Source organism: Heliangelus exortis, chromosome 25 (genome assembly GCF_036169615.1).
Source record: "Heliangelus exortis chromosome 25, bHelExo1.hap1, whole genome shotgun sequence".
NCBI lineage: Eukaryota > Metazoa > Chordata > Aves > Apodiformes > Trochilidae > Heliangelus > Heliangelus exortis.
Genome location: NC_092446.1, coordinates 3,684,788 through 3,702,069, shown reverse-complemented (window position 1 = coordinate 3,702,069; position 17,282 = coordinate 3,684,788). Strand labels below are relative to the sequence as shown.

The window sequence follows — 17,282 nt, the reverse complement described above, 5'->3', positions numbered from 1 at the left end:
TCTTTCCTTTTCCTGAAGTAGAAGGGAAAAAACAAGTAGCAGCAGAACCCCCTCAGGGCCACCAGCCTGTCCCTGCTGGATGTCACCCTACAGCTGAACCCCACAAAACCAGCCTGATGCACACAGATTTGGGCTTCTAGTTTTGGCTTCAAGAACACTGACACATCTTTTCTTTTTTTTCCTTCTTTTTTTTTTTTCCTTTTTCCTTTTTTTTCCATATTTTTTCCCCCCGGGGTATCCCAAAACTCATCAAATCGTAACCAGCAGAAGCCAGGGGGGAGTTCAGGGAGGGTGGGAGACAAAACTCCTGTGGTCAGGGTTGGGGTGGGCTTGAGGGGAGGCTCTGCCTTTTTTTCTGAGGTCTCTCCATACCATGGATGAGATGCCCTCCTCCTCCTCCTCCTGGATCCTCTTCACTGGCTTCAGGAGCTGCTGCAGAGATTTGTTGTGTCGGGACAGCTGGAGAAGGGACAGGGACAGCAGGGTCAGCAGCCACGGTGGCTTCTCCCAGGAAGCCAAAAAGCCCAGGTCCCAGCCACCCCTCCCCTCCCCAGGCCTGGCTGGAAGAAATGGAAATATTGAGGAAAAAATAACCAATAAATGTGCAAAATTGGTGCTTGGGAGCCCAGCCTGGCAGGGACCTGGTGTCACCAGAGTGACTCTACCTGCAGCGCCAGGATATAAATGTTGTGGCCGACTTCCCGGGGGGAAACCTCAGCATTTTCACACTCCTCCTCCTGCAGATAAGCCTTCTTGATCACATCCACCTGCCAGGCAGCACAAGGAGAGTGAGCTGCATCTCCCCATCTCCCATGGCCTTCCCACATCCTCCCGGAATGGCTCCGAGAAAGCCCTGGGATGAGGATGCTGCGGGAGGAGGTGGGAGCAGGGTTATGGCACCAGCTGAGATGTTGATTGGGTTGCAAAGCAGAACCAGGAATGCAAAGCAGAGACCCAGCACCAGGCAGGATGAAGGAGGCTGAGGGCTGAGCAGGACAAGGCTGGGGGGGTTTTGCCCTCAGCCCTTACCAGTTCCTGCGGGCGGAGGCTGATGAGGATCCGCTCGGCGTTCTCGCTGTCGTGTCTGCTCTCCATCAGGGCCAAGAGGAGCTTGGAGGCATTGTCCTGGGGAGGAGAAGGTCTTGCTGAGGGGACTTGTGCCCTCTCTCTGTCCAGGTTGGGAAGAAACTGCCCCAGGCCCTGCTCAGCTGCAACTTTCCTGTGCCAGAGCTTCTCCTGGTGGAGATGCACCAGCCCTGTCCCACCAGCCCCCTGCCTGATGCCTGACACATGCAGCACACTCCATGGCCATGCCAACAAGCCCAGGATCATTTGGGTTGGAAAGGACCTCTGGGATCATCAAATCCAACCCTTGCTCCACTCCCCCCGTGGTTCCCAGCCCATGGCACTGAGTGCCACATCCAGGCTCTTTGGAAATATCTCCAGGGATGGAGAATCCACCCCTTCCCTGGGCAGCCCATTCCAATGCCTGAGCACCCTCTCCAGAAAGAAATTCTTTCTAATGTCCAACCTAAACCTCCCCTGGCACAACTTGAGACCTCTTGTGCCCTCTTGTCTTGCTGAGAGTTGCCTGGGAAAAGAGCCCAACCCCCCCCTGGCTCCAACCTCCTTTCAGGGAGTTGGAGAGAGTGATGAGGTCTCCCCTGAGCCTCCTCTTCTCCAGCCTCAACACCCCCAGCTCCCTCAGCCCTTCCTCACAGGACTTGTGCTGGATCCCTTCCCAGCCTCCTTGCTCTTCTCTGGACCTGCTCCAGCACCTCAATCTCCTTCCTGAGCTGAGGGGCCCAGAACTGGACACAGGACTCAAGCTGTGGCCTCCCCAGGGCTGAGCACAGGGGCAGAATCCCTTCCCTGGACCTGCTGGCCACGCTGTTCCTGAGCCAGCCCAGGATGCCATTGGCCTTCTTGGCCACCTGGGCACACTGCTGGCTCCTCTTCAGCTTCCTGGCAATCCAGACTCCAAGGTCCCTCTCTGTCTGGCTCCTCTCCAACCACTCTGTGCCCAGCCTGGAGCTCCCCATGGGGTTGTTGTGGCCAAAGTGCAGGACCTGGCCCTTGGAATGTTGAACCTCATCCCGTTGGAATCAGCCCAACTCTCCAGGCTGTCCAGGTCCCTCTGCAGAGCCCTCCTGCCTTCCAGCTCCCGCCGTGGTGGCCAAGAGGTGGCCAAGGGGGGGGTCTGTGTCCTCCCTTCCTGTCAATCCTTCCTCTCAATCCAATCCCCTCATCCAGTGCTGTTTCCCCACATCCCCCCAGCCCCAGGCTCTGCTCACCTTCAGCTGCAGGACCAGGTCCATGCGGTACTTGCAGAGGGGACTGATGTCATTGAGGATGAGGGCTGTGATGATGTCGATCCCGTTGGATTCGTGGGTCACGATGCAGCTCTGGAGGAGCAACACAGATGGGTTATGCCATGGATGCTGCCAATCCTTCCTTCCAACACAGCCCAGGTCCAAGCCAGTGCCCTGCCCCACAGCTCCATCTCCATCACGATTATTTAACCCTTATTTTTGTTTAGCAAAGGGGTTGTTGTTGGGCTCCTCTCCCCAGCAGCAAGGGACGGGACAAGATGAAGCAGCCTCAAGTTGCACCAGGGGAGGTTTAGATTGGACATTAAAAGAAACTTCTTCCTTGAAAAGGTGATCAAACCCTGGGCCAAGGTGCCTGAATCAGCATCCCTGGAGGGGTTTAAAAGCCATGGAGCTGTGGGGCTGAGACACAGATTAGCTCTGGATTCAGTAGGGTTGGATCAATGCTTGGCCTCACTGATCTTAAAATTTTTGTCCAACCAGAAGGATCCTGATGCCCCAGACAGCATCCCTCTGCCCCCCAGCACCCACATTCTGCCCCCATTCACCCCCTGCCACCCAGAGGCTCTGTCTTTGCTGCTTTCCCACACCTCACCCCTCCCCTGATGAACATCAAACCCCCCCAACCCCACCAGGACCTCCCCACATCCCCCCTCCCAGACCTGGTTCTCGTGGCAGGGCCCTTGGCAGTACTCGGTGAGGGTCTCCAGGGTCTGGGTGATGAGGGCCACGTTGTACTCATTGATGTAAAGCCCCAGCAGCCCCAACCCCCCCGTGGTGCTGCCACACATGATGTCAAGGAACTGGAGGGTCTCACACACCAGGTTGTAGTTGGTTTTGTTGTTCTGGCACCGCAGGAAGTTCTGTGGAGCAAAGGATGCAGTGATGGGGCTGAGCTGTCCCCATCTCCACCTCCCCTCCGGCTGCAGTTTGGTGGAGAATTGGGCTGGAGTCAGGCTGGGAATGTTCAGAGCACCAAAAGCAGTGAGACAGTCACACCACAAAGGGCTCCTTGCTCCTTCCCCACCACCAGAATGGGGATGCACACGCAGGTGGGGAAACTGAGGCACGGCAGCTGGGGCAGTGCCTTTTTTTGCAGCAAACTCAGGCAGAGCCCAACCTCCCCCTTACACCCCAGCCCTGCAGCTTCTGCCCTGAGCCCAGCACCCCCTTATTAACCCACCTGCAGGTCCCTGTTGTGGTTCTCACAGAGCAGTTGCAGGAATCTCAGGATTGGCTCCATGATCAGGACTGTCACCCCCATTTCATTGTTCTGCCCCTGATCCCCAGGGTCGTGGCCCTTCCCAAACCCCCCGGCCATGGGGCAGCGGGTGGGGGTCCCAGGCAGCAGGAAAGTTTCTCCTCGTCCTGGGGGAGAACAACCCAACCTCATTAGCATGGGGTGACCCAACGAGACACCTGGGTCCTACCAAAGGGACCCGGCCCCCTACCTTTGGGGGCAGGCTCAGGGTCATCTTTGTCCTCACGAGGTTTGTTCCCAATGTCACTCATGTTGACAGAGACTGTGGACTTGGTCTCCTGCTGAGCCTTCTTCATGCGGTCGTGCAAAACCTTGAAGAACTTCTCAGACTTCTTGTCGCTGGTCATGAGGTTGTAAAAGGATTTCTGGGAGGAGGAAGGACAACAGGTGGTCAGATTTCCATCACAGGGAAATAAATCCCCTTTCAAAACTGTCCCTGCCTGATGTGGGAGCCTCCAGCACTCAAGATCACTTGGCCGACAGGTTTTTTCCATGCAGCTTCCCCGGACATCCCAGTCCTCCTGGATTTACCAAGGTGGGGGGGATTGTCCCCTGCTGCTCTGCTCTCCTTTAGCAGAGTGAGGAACAGAGCAGCTCCAGGTGTGGAACCTGACTGGGTTGTGCTTGTAGAGTTTGGCAGCTTCCCTGGGATGAGGGATTCGGGAGAACCCACAAGTTCTGACCCAGCAGCTGCCTCCCTGAACCTCTTCAGCAGCCCCCAGCAGAGGGCATCAGGATAGCACCAAAAACATCCCCCCCACACTCAGGATAACACCAAAAACATCCCCCCCCACACCCAGGATAACACCAAAAACACCCCACACACACACACCTGCCCCTTCTGCAGCACCCAGCTGGAACACTCAGAACCAGAGGGATTCCTGCAGATTCTCCTCTGAATGGCCACCAAACACACACAAGGACATTTTTGGAAAATTCTGCTGCCCAAGGACCAAGCCAGGACTGGCAGCTTCCCTGGGATGAAGGATTCAGGAGAACCCACAAGTTCTGACCCAGCAGCTGCCTCCCTGAGCCTCTTCAGCAGCCCCCAGCAGAGGGCATCAGGATAACACCAAAAGCATCCCCCCCTCACCTGCCCCTTCAGCAGCACCCATCTGGAACCAGATGAATTCCTGCAGATTCTCCTCTGGATGCCCACCAAACACACACAAGGAAACTTTTGGAAAATTCTGCTGCCCAAGGACCAAGCCAGGACTGCCCTCCCCCACAGTGCTGGGATGGTTTTACTCAGCACCCAGCAGACCCCATTGGGGTGGTGCCCACCCCTCTCAGCACCTGGATCTCGGTGTTGCCTCCATCCAGGAGCCGGATGGCCAGCAGGATGCTCTCTTGGAAGATTTTCTCATTCTTGGTGTTCATGATGAGGTCAGCCACCAGCTTGGTGGCTCCTTCTCGGTCCAGGCGACACTGGACAGCAGCAATAGCAGACCAGTCCTGGTCTTGACCTGCAGGAGAGGACACCCAGGGATGGATGATGCTGCTGTGGGGCAGGTTAGCACAGCTACATCACTGCCAGGGACATCTCTGCCCAGCCCTTCACTTCCCCAAACCTTTATTCCCATGGAGGTGGGGACACGGGGACCAGTTCCAATGGAGCTGGAGAGTCAAGGTGAGACTGGGAAGGTGGAGGAGAGGGGCACTCACCCCCCCCAGCAGCATCTGCCATCTCTCCTTTGGAGCTGGACCTCTTGTTCTGCAGGTAATTGTTCATCAGCATTTTCCTCAGCAGGTTGCCCTGCCAAGACAAATAAACATCAGGAGTCTCCCTCCCAACACCAGGACCAGCACCAGAGAGGAAGGAGGCTGAGCACCCATGGGCTGCAGAGATTGAGGAGCAGGGCTGAATCATAGAAACATAGAATTGGCTGGGTTGGAAGGGACCTCAGAGATCATCAAGCCCAACCCTTGATCCACTCCCCCCGTGGTTCCCAGCCCATGGCACTGAGTGCCACATCCAGGCTCTTTTGAAATATCTCCAGGGATGGAGAATCCCCCCCTTCCCTGGGCAGCCCATTCCAATGCCTGAAGATGTGCCAGGGGACCACGGTGCTCACCCTCTCACCGTACTTGTTCCTCTTCACCAGCATCTGCTGCAGAGTCCTCAGCACCTTGATGCACAGCTTCTCCTCTGTCTCCATGAGATCCTTGGTGTGCTGCACCAGCCTGGCACACAGCAGAGCCACTGTCACCCGGCTGAGAGGGACAAGGGACAACCAACCATCCCTGCCAGCCCTCCAGCTTGGCACACAGCAGAGCCACTGTCACACAGCTGAGAGGGACAAGGGAAACCAACCATCCCTGCCAGCCCTCCAGCTTGGCACACAGCAGAGCCACTGTCACACAGCTGAGAGGGACAAGGGAAACCAACCATCCCTGCCAGCCCTCCAGCCTGCACCAGGCTGCACACAGCAGAGCCACTGTCACCTAGCTGAGAGGGACAAGGGACAACCAACCATCCCTGCTATCCCACCAGCCTGGCACACAGCAGAGCCACTGTCACCCAGCTGAGAAGGACAAAGGAGCAACCAACCATCCCTGCCAGCCCTCCAGCCTGCAGGCACACACCAGGCTGCACAACCCAGCAAGGCTGAAGGTCACCAGCCCCCATGCCAGCAAACCCTGCCAAGCCCAGCATCCTCACTTGGACAGGAACCCTCCGCTCTCGCAGCGCTGAAACGCCTCCGTCCCCTCCATGAAGAGCAGCTCGGGTCGGTGCAGGACATCCACCAGGACAGACAGCTCAGCCTCCACCAGAGGTTTCAAACGATCTTCCAGGGCGTTGATGATGTCCTACAAATCACAGCACCCACCTTTAGGACCCGAGGCTTGCCTGGGAGACAGGAGCACGGGAGTGGGACCCCAGTTCTGCTCTCGGTCCCTGCCCCAACGTTGCACCTGCAGCTTCTCTATGATGTTCTTGTAGTCCCACTGGTTGGGGGTGGTGGAGACACGGGGGAAGGTCCTGGTGGCTGTCTTGTAGTTGGATGTGTTCCTCTGCACGCTGCTGGTGGAGCTGCTGTTGAGCAAGGAGCTGACGTGGGCATCCAGGTCCATGGGCAGCGCGATGGAGCGGCTCTTGGCTGCAGGAGGTGGAGCCAGGGTTGGGGGACAGCCATGCTGCAGCCCACCCCATTGCCTGGATCCCACAGAATTATCCAGGTTGGAAAGGACCTCTGGGATCATCAAATCCAACCCTTGATCCATTCCCCCCATGGTTCCCAGCCCATGGCACTGAGTGCCACATCCAGGGTCTTCTTAGAAACCTTCAGGGATGGAGAATCCACCCCTTCCCTGGGCAGCCCATTCCAATGCCTGATCACCCTCTCCAGAAAGAAATTCTTTCTCATGTCCAACCTAAACCTCCCCTGGCACAACTTGAGACCTCTTGTGCCCTCTTGTCTTGCTGAGAGTTGCCTGGGAAAAGAGCCCAACCCCCCCCTGGCTCCAACCTCCTTTCAGGGAGTTGGAGAGAGTGATGAGGTCTCCCCTGAGCCTCCTCTTCTCCAGCCTCAACACCCCCAGCTCCCTCAGCCCTTCCTCACAGGACTTGTGCTGGATCCCTTCCCAGCCTCCTTGCTCTTCTCTGGACCTGCTCCAGCACCTCAATCTCCTTCCTGAGCTGAGGGGCCCAGAACTGGACACAGGACTCAAGCTGTGGCCTCCCCAGGGCTGAGCACAGGGGCAGAATCCCTTCCCTGGACCTGCTGGCCACGCTGTTCCTGAGCCAGCCCAGGATGCCATTGGCCTTCTTGGCCACCTGGGCACACTGCTGCCTCCTCTTCAGCTTCCTGGCAACCCAGACTCCCAGCTCCCTTTCTGCCACTCTGTGCCCAGCCTGGAGCTCCCCATGGGGTTGTTGTGGCCAAAGTGCAGGACCCGGCACTTGGAATGTTGAACCTCATCCTGTTGGGATCAGCCCAACTCTCCGGTCTGTCCAGGTCCCTCTGCAGAGCCCTCCTGCCTTCCAGCTCCCGCCGTGGTGGCCAAGAAGTGGCCAAGGGGGGGGTCTGTGTCCTCCTCCCTGTCCTCTCCCTGGGGGTCTCCTTACCAACCATGGCCAGCGTGCGGATGCAGGATTCCACTGAGCTCTTGTGCTGCTGCTGCAGCCAGGGACACTCCAGTAGCCTCATGGTGGACTGGAGAAGCTGCACCACGATGGTCTGGTGGGTCTGCAGGAGAGGATCAGGGGGAGGTGTGTCCAGATCATAGAATCATAGAATGGACTGGGTTGGAAGGGACCTCAGAGCTCATCAAGTCCAACCCTTGATCCACTCCCCCCGTGGTTCCCAGCCCATGGCACTGAGTGCCACATCCAGGCTCTTTTGAAATATCTCCAGGGATGGAGAATCCACCCCTTCCCTGGGCAGCCCATTCCAATGGCTGAGCACCCTCTCCAGAAAGAAATTCTTTCTAATGTCCAACCTAAACCTCCCCTGGCACAACTTGAGACCTCTTGTGCCCTCTTGTCTTGCTGAGAGTTGCCTGGGAAAAGAGCCCAACCCCGCCCTGGCTACAACTGGGGGGGCCCTTTCCTCTCCTGGCCAGAGTTTGGCCATGCAGTGCCTCGGTACCTGCAGTGAGGTGCTGTTCTCTGAGAAGGGGGAGCTGAAGAAGGCGTTGATGGTGTCCAGCACCACAGTCAGGACATATTTCTCCAGCGTGGTGTCTGGCAGGCGTTTCTCTCGCTTCTTGCACATCTGTGAGGAGGAGATGGGAGGATGGTGATGGCAGCAGGGGAAGCTGAGCACGTGTCCTGGCCAGATGCTACTGGGACTTTGCTGAGTCAAAGCACGTGGCCAGTGATGCAGCTCCTGGGTCTATAACAGAGTTCTGGCTGCTCTTCAGCTCACAGTGTGGCACCTACAGAAGTGCCCACTGTGCCCACCCCTCTGTGACAGCCTTCAGAGAAGTTGTGGTGACACTAAGCTGTCCCCTCCAATGCAGCAGCTGCTCCTTCTGTGTCCCTCCCACCCAACTCTCCCCACGCACCCGGGCCATGTCCAGAGTGAAGTTCTCAAAAAGAGTCCAGATGTGGTTGCTGGTGTAAATCTCCTTCATCTCCACCTCTGTGTCCACGTAGCAGTGGTTGACAAAGTTGACGTAGGCCATCTTCACCTGCCAGGAAGGGAGGGAGGGAGGCACAGGGGCTGTCAGAAGAAGGCAATCCCCACCAGCAAAGCCACCTCCTGGCCACTCCATACCTCCGTGATGCAATCCTCGTGTGTCACCACCCTCACCACGTCCTCCAAGGGCAGCAGGGACGTGCACTTGATCTCCGTGTAGACGTTCTTGCCCTCGGCACAGGCAGCCAACAGGTCCACCAGGGAGATGTGGTACATCAGGGGGCTGTTCTCCTCCACCCCATCCCTGGCTGCTGTCATCATCTCCAAGAGGGTGGCCAGGGAAGCTTTGTCATTGTAGAAAACCACCACATCATCCCCGGCGTTGGTGAGCTGCAGGGAAGGGGCATTGGTCACCAGTCCAGGGAATGAGGGTGACAAACCATGATAAGACACAAACCAGTGTCCTCTACAGCAGGGCAATGAGAGGGAGAACCCTGAGAGGGCCACGTGTGTATGGGGACAACCAGGCAGTGCAATGAAAAAAATAAAAAATCACAACTTGTAGGGCTCCAAAATAACTATTGGGTTTTGGACTTTGCATTAAGCTCCTGGAGATGTTTTTTCTCCAGGGAGAAGCCAGCATGGCCTGGATGACTCTTCCTCATGGAAGAAGCCAACCAAAACACCTCTTGGGAGCTTTGCCCTGCTGCACCCCCCCAACTCAAACCCCAGGGAGAGGTGCTCACCTCAGTCATGATCATGTCCTGGCACTTCTTGACATATTTGCCTTCAGCCTTGATGATGGTGTGGAGGAAGTCGAGGTACTGCACGTGGCGGCCGTGGGTGGCCACGCAGTGGATGAAGTGCTGGGGCACCGTCTCGTTGATCTCTGAGCAGAGCTGGTAGTTGTTGAGGAAGATGTGCTGCATGGTCTCAGCTTCCAGGAGCTGTGGGAGAGCAGAGTCAGTCCAGAGGGCTATGAGGAACAGCCTCCTACCCCAACCCTTCCTCTCCCTGGGATCTCCTCCTGGTTTTCTATCTCTTGCTCTCAGCCCCAGGGGTTGGCACCGAAGCCTCTCCCAGTGCTGTCACTTGGGACCACTCTTAGGTCCCCTCTCCTTACCCCAGGGGTCAGGAAGAGGTTGAGGTGTTTGTGCAGCAGGGCCTGGTTCTCCTGGTTGCCAGCACAGAACTTCTGCAGGAACTGGTGGGTGAATTTCAGGATCTCCATCATCTTGGCATCACCCTGAGGAAGGGCAGAGAAGAGGAACACCCAAGGGATGGAGAGCAGGGCCAGGCTGCCACCCCTCCTGCCCTGCCCAGCTGCAGATCAGCCATGGGGGGGTGGTCCCTACATCTCCCACTGCTCACCCTTGGGGCAGCTTCTCCTCACCCACCTTCTCGTAGGGGATCTGCAGCAGATCCAGCATCACTTTGTGGGCATCCATGTTCTTCAGCAGCCGCTGCTGCTTCTTCCTCACTTGTTCTCCCACCCCACACATCTTATTCAGCCGCTCCAGAATCTGGGGACAGAAGGACCAGGACAGAGGGGAGCTGAGTCTGGAAGCCCACCAGGATGGTCACCAGAACCAGGGGTTTGCTTGCAACCCAGACGTGCCCTCCAGAAGCCCTGTGTGCCCAGCTTTGTACATCGCTTCCCGATTTCGGCACCCCCCCAAAATCCTTGCAGAGTCCTCCTGCCTGTCACCAACCCTCTCCTGTCCCCTCAAGCTCAAGGGGACAGCTCGTGAGGACATCACAGGGCTTCTTCTGCTGGCAGGAACAAGCTCTGGCTGGGGTTTGTTTCTTCTGAACCACAGGGGAGTTTGCAAAACTCCCCCCCATGGCTTCACCCTTTCCCTTCTCCCCAGCCCAAGCCACCAGGTCACTGATCGTGTCCCCAGCAAGGTCCTGGGGACAGGGCTGGTCTCACTCACCCCCTTGACTATCTGGTAGTTCTCGCTGCTCTTCTCCCCCGTAGAGATGACCTCTTCATCAGCAGCGTGCTAAGAGGGGACAGAAACAGCACCAGGGTCCCACCACAGCTCCCCAAAACCTGGGGCACCACCACACCCTGCAGGACCCTCCCTGACCCTCCTTCTCCTCCAGGGAGCAGGGGCCATAGCCCATCCAGAGCTGTTGGATTGAAGCAAGCTCCACCTCTGCCCCCTGCTCCTCTTCTTGGGGTCTTGCTCAGGGCTCTCACCTCTTTCTTCTCCTTCTTGTTCCCCTCCACCGTGCTGTCCCCTTTGCTGCTGCCTTTCTTGTCCACCCACAGCTCTGACTTCTCCACCATGGTGCGGAGTTTGTCCAGCTCTGACTTGATCACCTTGTAGTTCTCAACATCTTGGGCTGAGATCAGGAGCTGAACCTGCAGTGACATTCCCAGGGGGTTCCAGTTTGGGGTATGAACCCCACACGTTCCCCTCCTCCTCCAGACCTCTCTCCTCCCTCCCAAGGAAAGGGGCCAGGACCCATCCCACATCCTGCACCCCCAGCCAAACCGGGGCTTTGAGGGGCTCCAGAGCAACGTCCCCACCAGGGTTACCTGTTTGAAGGTGTTCAGGACCTCCTGCCTCTGGCTGAAGTGCTTGAAGAGGAGCTGCAGGGAGCCGGAGATGAGTGGTGGGTAGTCATGCATGGTCAGGTGGATCAGCACCCGCAGGAACATCCTCCCTCCTTCATCATCCACCTCCAACATGCTGCTGGTCTTCCTGAAGCCAGGATGAAAGCACTTGGGGTTAGCAGCCCCCTGGGAGCTCTGGGTGCACTGGGAGCCCTGGGGGCTGATGGGGACAGCTGCACGGGCCCTTAGAGCCCTCATCTTCCTCATCACCTGCAGCCTTCAGCCTCGGCAGTATGGACAGGAGAGGAAGAGCCCCATGGCCAGGCTAATTATGCACCGGAGGGGGCAGGGACTCACCCCACACCAAACATGGCCTCTGCGTGCTCGCCGATCCGGTCCAGGTTCATGGCTGCAGCTGAAGGGAGAAGGAAGGGAGATGGAAGGGTTGGCCAACATGATCCCATCAGCAGAAACCCACAGGAACCAACCCAGCTCCCCGCTCTTTGCTCCCTGCACCTCACCCCTCCTGCACGACCCCCAACTTCACCCCCCCCCGGGCTCCCTGCCAGTGGCAGCAGTGGGTACAGAGCTGCTGGAGCTGTCACCTCCGTCACCCGTCTGTCCCCAGCCTCTGGGGTTTGCTGAGGTGAAGCTCTACCAGGAGCAAAGTGGGAGAGTTACTTGTGGAGTCAAAGGCTGGAGCTGTCCCGTCGGCCGCACTGTCCTGCATGGGGTAGACTTCCACAAACTCCTTCTTGAAGACAGAAAGCAGGTAGGAAATCCTGTAGTCCAGCCGCACGTTCAGGATGAACTGGCAGCAGCCAAGAAGAAGAAAGGAAAAGTGAGTGCCCCCTTCACACTCTGCATCACAAACCCACCTCTTCCCCTCCCCACCCACAGCCCCACAAGGCTTCTTCCTTCCCATCGGCACCGACCTGCAAGATCTCCAGGATCTTCAGCTTCGTCTCCATCACCACGATGTTCTCACTCTCAATGCTCCTCCCTCTGTCCACTTGCTCGGGGGCAGAGCCTGCACTGAGGCTGGGAGGGCTGAAGATGGATTGCTTCCTGCTCAGCACCATGGTGGACATCATCTGCCCAACGCCCTGGATCGACCTCCGCACGTTCTTCCCTGCAGAGGCAGCCGGAGCGGGCAGAGTCAGTGCAGATGGGAAGGGAGATGGATGAGAACCAAGAGAAGGAGCCATAGAGACTGGAAAATCCTTTAGATATTCATCAGAGAACTAGTAGGAGGGGCTGGCAACTTCTCTGGCACGGCCAAGGGCTCGACACTTGCCCCTCAGCCAGAGGTTCAGCAAAGCAGAACCTTTTGTTTCCTTGCAGCTAGAACAGGAGAGCACTGAGCAGAGCAGGGAAAACACTTCCCCAGGGGACCACTTTTCCACGCCTGGTTCTGCAGCAGGGACTCACCTGTCACCTCGTCACTGTAGACAGTCTGCATCATCAGCTGGGGGTTCTGGACACAGTCGATGATGCCCAGCAGTGTCCGGGTCAGGCGCAGGAGCTCGCTGAAGCTGTAGAACCCGAAGTAGATGAGGTTGTGGGCGAGGCTGACAACCTGGGGAAGGAGAAGGCAACTCCAGACCTCGCCGTGCTCAGGGCTGAGCAGGACAAACAAACACAGGGGAAGAGGAGGGATCCCAGCATCCTGGTTGGAGCCGGAGCCAAAGCGTGGGACATCCCGCAGGACGCCGGTGACATCGGTGGGTCCCGCACCTCAAAGGTCAGCTTGTTCTTCTCCTCGTTGGCGAAGGGCACTGCCTCGCTCACCACGTTGTTGAGGTAGTCCTCCACAAACTCCATGGTGCTGGCAAACTTGTTCTTCTTGTCATCCCGTGAGGCGTTGAGGTTGGAGTCGTAGCTGCGAGGGGAAAAAAGGTGGGAGGTGAGCTGGGGTCTCCTCACACCCAAACCTGGAAGGAGCACTGGCCAAGCTGCTGAGCCATCCTCACACTCCTGAGTGTGATGGAACCCACATCCTTCTGAAGGCTGAGACCTGCCAAATCCACTTCAGAAACATCCCCCCCCCCCCTCCCAGTCCCTGCTAGAGCAAAGCTCCTACGTGGGAAGCCATCTGCCATCCCACCTCCTGCCCTGCCCCTCAGAGCTCCAGCACATCTCACTCTTTGATGGTGATGGCCGTGGGGATCTCTGTCCAGAGCCGTGCAAACTTCACGGGCATCACCAGCTCCTGGGGGTCCCTGTCCACGTGCACATGTAACATGAGGTGGCAGAAGGATGCCCGGAGATCGAAGGGCAGCATCTCATCTGCCATGCAGAGGAAGATCAGGTCCACACCCAACTGCTGGGAGATCTCCTTGATGGCCAAGTACTGGCGATCCAGGCACATGCGGGCAAAAAGCTTCAGCTGGTACCTGCTCAGAGATGAGGAGGAGAGGGAGTGAGTAGGTGCAACCCTTGGGTCCTCACCTGGGAGGAAGAAGAAGCCTTGGGATCACCACCTGTAGTAGCTGAGGACGTTCTCATCGTGGGCATTGCCAGCCCGGGCCTCCTGTGCCAGCTGCCGGATGCTTTTCTCGTGGTGGTCATTGTTCTTGTCTGTCCAGGTGAGCCAAACCTCCTCCTCTGAGTACTCGATGCTCAGGTACTCGTGGGTCTGGGACATCTCCTTCACCGGCCTCAGCCTGGAGCAGGAGAGGAGTAAAACTGGAGTAAAACTCCAGCAAGTAAAACTGGAGTAAAACTCCAGCGGACAGAGGGTGGCTGCACCTCGAGGGGTGATGGAGCTTTTACCAGGGCACCACAGGAGCTGGTGGAAGGCAAAGACAAAGATGGGAATCTTGGGAATCTTCTGGCCTGGGCTACTCACTCAGTTTTGATGAGGATGTCACTGTTCTTGGGGTCCAGCACACACTTGCAGATCAGCTCCTGGGTGACGGGGATGGCGATGTGGTTGGACACGCAGAGGTCCGAGAGGTAATCCAAAAACCTACAGAGCAGAGACAGCTGGCTGAGAACTGGGGTCTTAAGGGGGTTTTCTCCACTGCTGGCTGAGGCCCAACCCGACCCCCTGAAGCTTCACAAAGCCCTTTGGGATGGGACCTTTCTGGACACGCACCGTGGCTCGCGGTTCTTGCGCACCAGGCTGACAAAGGTCTCCACCTCTGTCTTGGTGATGTGCTTCTCCAGCAGCTTGCGGTTGTTGTGCAGCAGGGCTGTGATGGTGTCCTCGGCCAGGATGTCATAACCAATCTGGGACTGCATCATGCCAAACTGCTTGGCAATGTGCTCCTGGAGCGGGGCGGAGAGGCGGTCAGCGCGGGGAGCCGCGCGTTGGGGTCCAACAAAGCCCCCCTGCCCCACTGAGACCTCGGCGGTACCCCCGGGGCTTTGAAACGTGGGGTAGGGTGGGGGTGTCCCCCCTCTGTCACCCTCCATGCACCTGGTTCTTGCGATAGTCCTCCTGGGAGTGCCGGAGCACGCGGTAGCACAGCCGAAACATGTACTGGTAGGGAGCGTTCTTCTGGTCTGAGAGCTCTTCCAGCCGTACCAGGGGCCCTTCCCCACCCTTGTCCTTGAAAGGAGCTTTCAGGATCCCAAAGATCTGCCCCAAAAAGCAAAGATGGTAAGTGCTGTGGCTCCCTCCACACCATCACCCCCCACCCCAGCACAGTGGGAAAGGAGCTGTGCTCATCCAGAGGCCTTGGAACATCCTTGGGGTGTGAGCTGCAGACCAGCTACACCTCCTTCTGGGGGGTGTCCAGATCCTTGGCCCCCAGGGTGGCCCTGGGCAAAGCAGAACATCTCTGCAGGACCTCAACCTTGCTCAGATGCAGGGCCCCAGGGTGCCCCACCTGCTTCAGGATGTTCTGTTCCCTCATCAGCTTCTGTCGCTCCCGGTTGGGTTTGGTCACCACGATGTCCAGCACGTTCTGGCCATTGTTGGGGACATCACTGACAAAGAACACCAAGTCCTCCAGCAGCTGGATCACGAACCTGCCAAGGGGCACAGCTCAAATGGGGTGGTGGGACTCTCCAGCCAGGGAGGGCTCACCCACCCAGACCTGAGCTCCTCGGGAGGACACGGGAGCATTTTTGGAGGAGCAGGGTCGGGACTCAAAAGAGTGCCAGGGATGCTGGTGCTCATCCCCATTTCCCTGCTGGAGGTTAACAGCTGAAGGAAGAGGTTTTCCAGCTCCTAAGGAAACTTCATGTGCCAGGGTAAACGCCGGGAGCCTTCCCTGGGGATTCCTGCTGGGAATTTTGCCTTTCACGCCTCTGCCCCCTCAGTCACCTTGGTGGGATGGGCTGGCAGGGCGGAAGTGGCTCGCTGGGTCCCACGGGGGATCTGTGTTTGCTCAGGAAGCACCAAGAACCCACCCACCTAAAAATAATGCTGTGACTAACCCAGCTGCCCCTATCGTGGGGCCATCTCTCAGCCCCTTGGATATTTTTCTAGCTGCAAAGGAGGGGCCGGAGTGGGGCTGCGGCGTTATCTGGTTTCCTCGCCAGGCTCCTGGGAGAAGCAGGCGTGGATTTGGGATGGAAGCAGGAAAACAAGGCTGGCACCATGACCCAGGCAAGGGCCCCACGCTGCAGCAGTGCTGGAGAGCTCTTGGAGGAGCCCAGCACAGACCTCAACTCCCAGGGAAAATGATATTTTTTTTTTAATTTTTTTTTTTTTTTTTTTTTTACCTCCGGTCGTTCTGGCTGAGAAACCCTTCGTTCATCTTCTCCACCACGTTGGCCAGCATGGAGCTGGCATCGTTGGCAAAGTCCAGGTCCCGGATTTCGGATACGGGCACTGAGACGATGGCAAAAGCTTCTTTATCTTCTTTGGTGGGACAGGTGCCCAGCTGGGAAGCAAAAAGGAACCACAGAACTGGCTGGGTTGGAAGAGACCTCAGAGCTCATCAAGTCCAACCCTTGCTCCACTCCCCCCGTGGTTCCCAGCCCATGGCACTGAGTGCCACATCCAGGCTCTTTGGAAATATCTCCAGGGATGGAGAATCCACCCCTTCCCTGGGCAGCCCATTCCAATGGCTGAGCACCCTCTCCAGAAAGAAATTCTTTCTAATGTCCAACCTAAACCTCCCCTGGCACAACTTGAGACCTCTTGTGCCCTCTTACAGAAACAAAGAATTGGCTGGGAAGCAGCATCACACAGTGCCAAGCATGTCCCCACCAGCGGCCACCACCCCGGGGGAGGTCTGCAACCCAGTTTGTCCCCATCAGAAGGCTTCCAGGTGACTGGGGTGGTCTCTGGGTGGTGTCCAGCCCCTCCCTTGGCTGTTGATATTTATCTCAGGGTACTTCAGTCCCCAGCCCAGGTGGGAAGGAGCATGTTCAGAGGAGCCAGGGGACAAAGCCAGGTGCAGGAGGAGGGCGAGGGGCCGTACCATGAGGCGTATGGGCCTCTCCTCATCGATGTCAATGGGCACATTGGTGCTCTGGATCCAGGTGTTGGTGCAGAGGTGCCTCAGCCTCACGTAGGAGTTCCTGCAAACACAGAGTTTGTTTGTCCATCCCCCCCCAGGACCCACAGACACACCAGCACCCGGGGGGCAAATCTCCCCCCCGCTCTCCCGAGAACAAACTCTCCAAAATTCCACCCCAGGCAATTCCAACTTCACTCCCACCCCTCTCCTTTTCTCCCAGCCCCTCCTCGGCAACCCCCCCAGCTCACCTCGGGACGAAGGAATCCGTTTTCTGCAGCGTGGTGGGGTCCAGCTCGAAGAGGGAGGCGATGTCATTGCCGTGGGGCACTGCCACCAGCCGGTATTTGATTTTCTCCCCCGTGTTCCTGCGGCTGGCGCGGCCGCTGCCCCCCTGCACCGGGAAGGGAGGGGGGGAAAAAAAAAAAAAAGTGGCTTTGAGCCCTTCCGAACCCCGTCCTCCCCCTCCCCGCACGGTGCGGGAGGGGAGGGAGCTGGGAGCAGAAGCTTTTGTGCTCGGATGAGGCTCGCAGGGTGGAGAAATGCCCGAGGGGGCTGCAAGAGCACAAGCGCTGCGGGATGCACCTCAGCTAGGAAGCACCCTCCCTGCTCCAAACCTCACCG

The 17,282-nt window shown here is 57.7% G+C and overlaps 1 protein-coding gene across 1 annotated transcript in view; it reads right to left on the bottom strand.

The window, feature by feature from the left end:
• ITPR3 (inositol 1,4,5-trisphosphate receptor type 3) overlaps positions 1-17,282 on the bottom strand; it is a 47,030-nt gene that overhangs the window by 10,260 nt on the left and 19,488 nt on the right. The window contains exons 10-45 of the mRNA XM_071768155.1: positions 16,910-17,052; positions 16,623-16,722; positions 15,919-16,079; positions 15,078-15,219; positions 14,666-14,827; positions 14,342-14,514; positions 14,093-14,212; positions 13,725-13,907; positions 13,386-13,637; positions 12,979-13,123; positions 12,673-12,820; positions 12,177-12,373; positions 11,923-12,052; positions 11,599-11,656; positions 11,224-11,389; positions 10,882-11,046; positions 10,613-10,681; positions 10,073-10,198; positions 9,799-9,921; positions 9,422-9,622; positions 8,814-9,065; positions 8,602-8,727; positions 8,184-8,309; positions 7,661-7,781; positions 6,508-6,692; positions 6,254-6,402; positions 5,667-5,775; positions 5,257-5,347; positions 4,888-5,057; positions 3,782-3,956; positions 3,514-3,698; positions 2,993-3,193; positions 2,295-2,405; positions 1,030-1,125; positions 666-767; positions 373-459 (exon numbers count right to left, since the gene is read on the bottom strand). Of these exons, the coding sequence (XP_071624256.1) occupies positions 373-459; positions 666-767; positions 1,030-1,125; positions 2,295-2,405; positions 2,993-3,193; positions 3,514-3,698; positions 3,782-3,956; positions 4,888-5,057; positions 5,257-5,347; positions 5,667-5,775; positions 6,254-6,402; positions 6,508-6,692; positions 7,661-7,781; positions 8,184-8,309; positions 8,602-8,727; positions 8,814-9,065; positions 9,422-9,622; positions 9,799-9,921; positions 10,073-10,198; positions 10,613-10,681; positions 10,882-11,046; positions 11,224-11,389; positions 11,599-11,656; positions 11,923-12,052; positions 12,177-12,373; positions 12,673-12,820; positions 12,979-13,123; positions 13,386-13,637; positions 13,725-13,907; positions 14,093-14,212; positions 14,342-14,514; positions 14,666-14,827; positions 15,078-15,219; positions 15,919-16,079; positions 16,623-16,722; positions 16,910-17,052 (5,250 nt within the window). The remainder of the gene's footprint in view (positions 1-372; positions 460-665; positions 768-1,029; positions 1,126-2,294; positions 2,406-2,992; positions 3,194-3,513; positions 3,699-3,781; positions 3,957-4,887; positions 5,058-5,256; positions 5,348-5,666; positions 5,776-6,253; positions 6,403-6,507; positions 6,693-7,660; positions 7,782-8,183; positions 8,310-8,601; positions 8,728-8,813; positions 9,066-9,421; positions 9,623-9,798; positions 9,922-10,072; positions 10,199-10,612; positions 10,682-10,881; positions 11,047-11,223; positions 11,390-11,598; positions 11,657-11,922; positions 12,053-12,176; positions 12,374-12,672; positions 12,821-12,978; positions 13,124-13,385; positions 13,638-13,724; positions 13,908-14,092; positions 14,213-14,341; positions 14,515-14,665; positions 14,828-15,077; positions 15,220-15,918; positions 16,080-16,622; positions 16,723-16,909; positions 17,053-17,282) is intronic.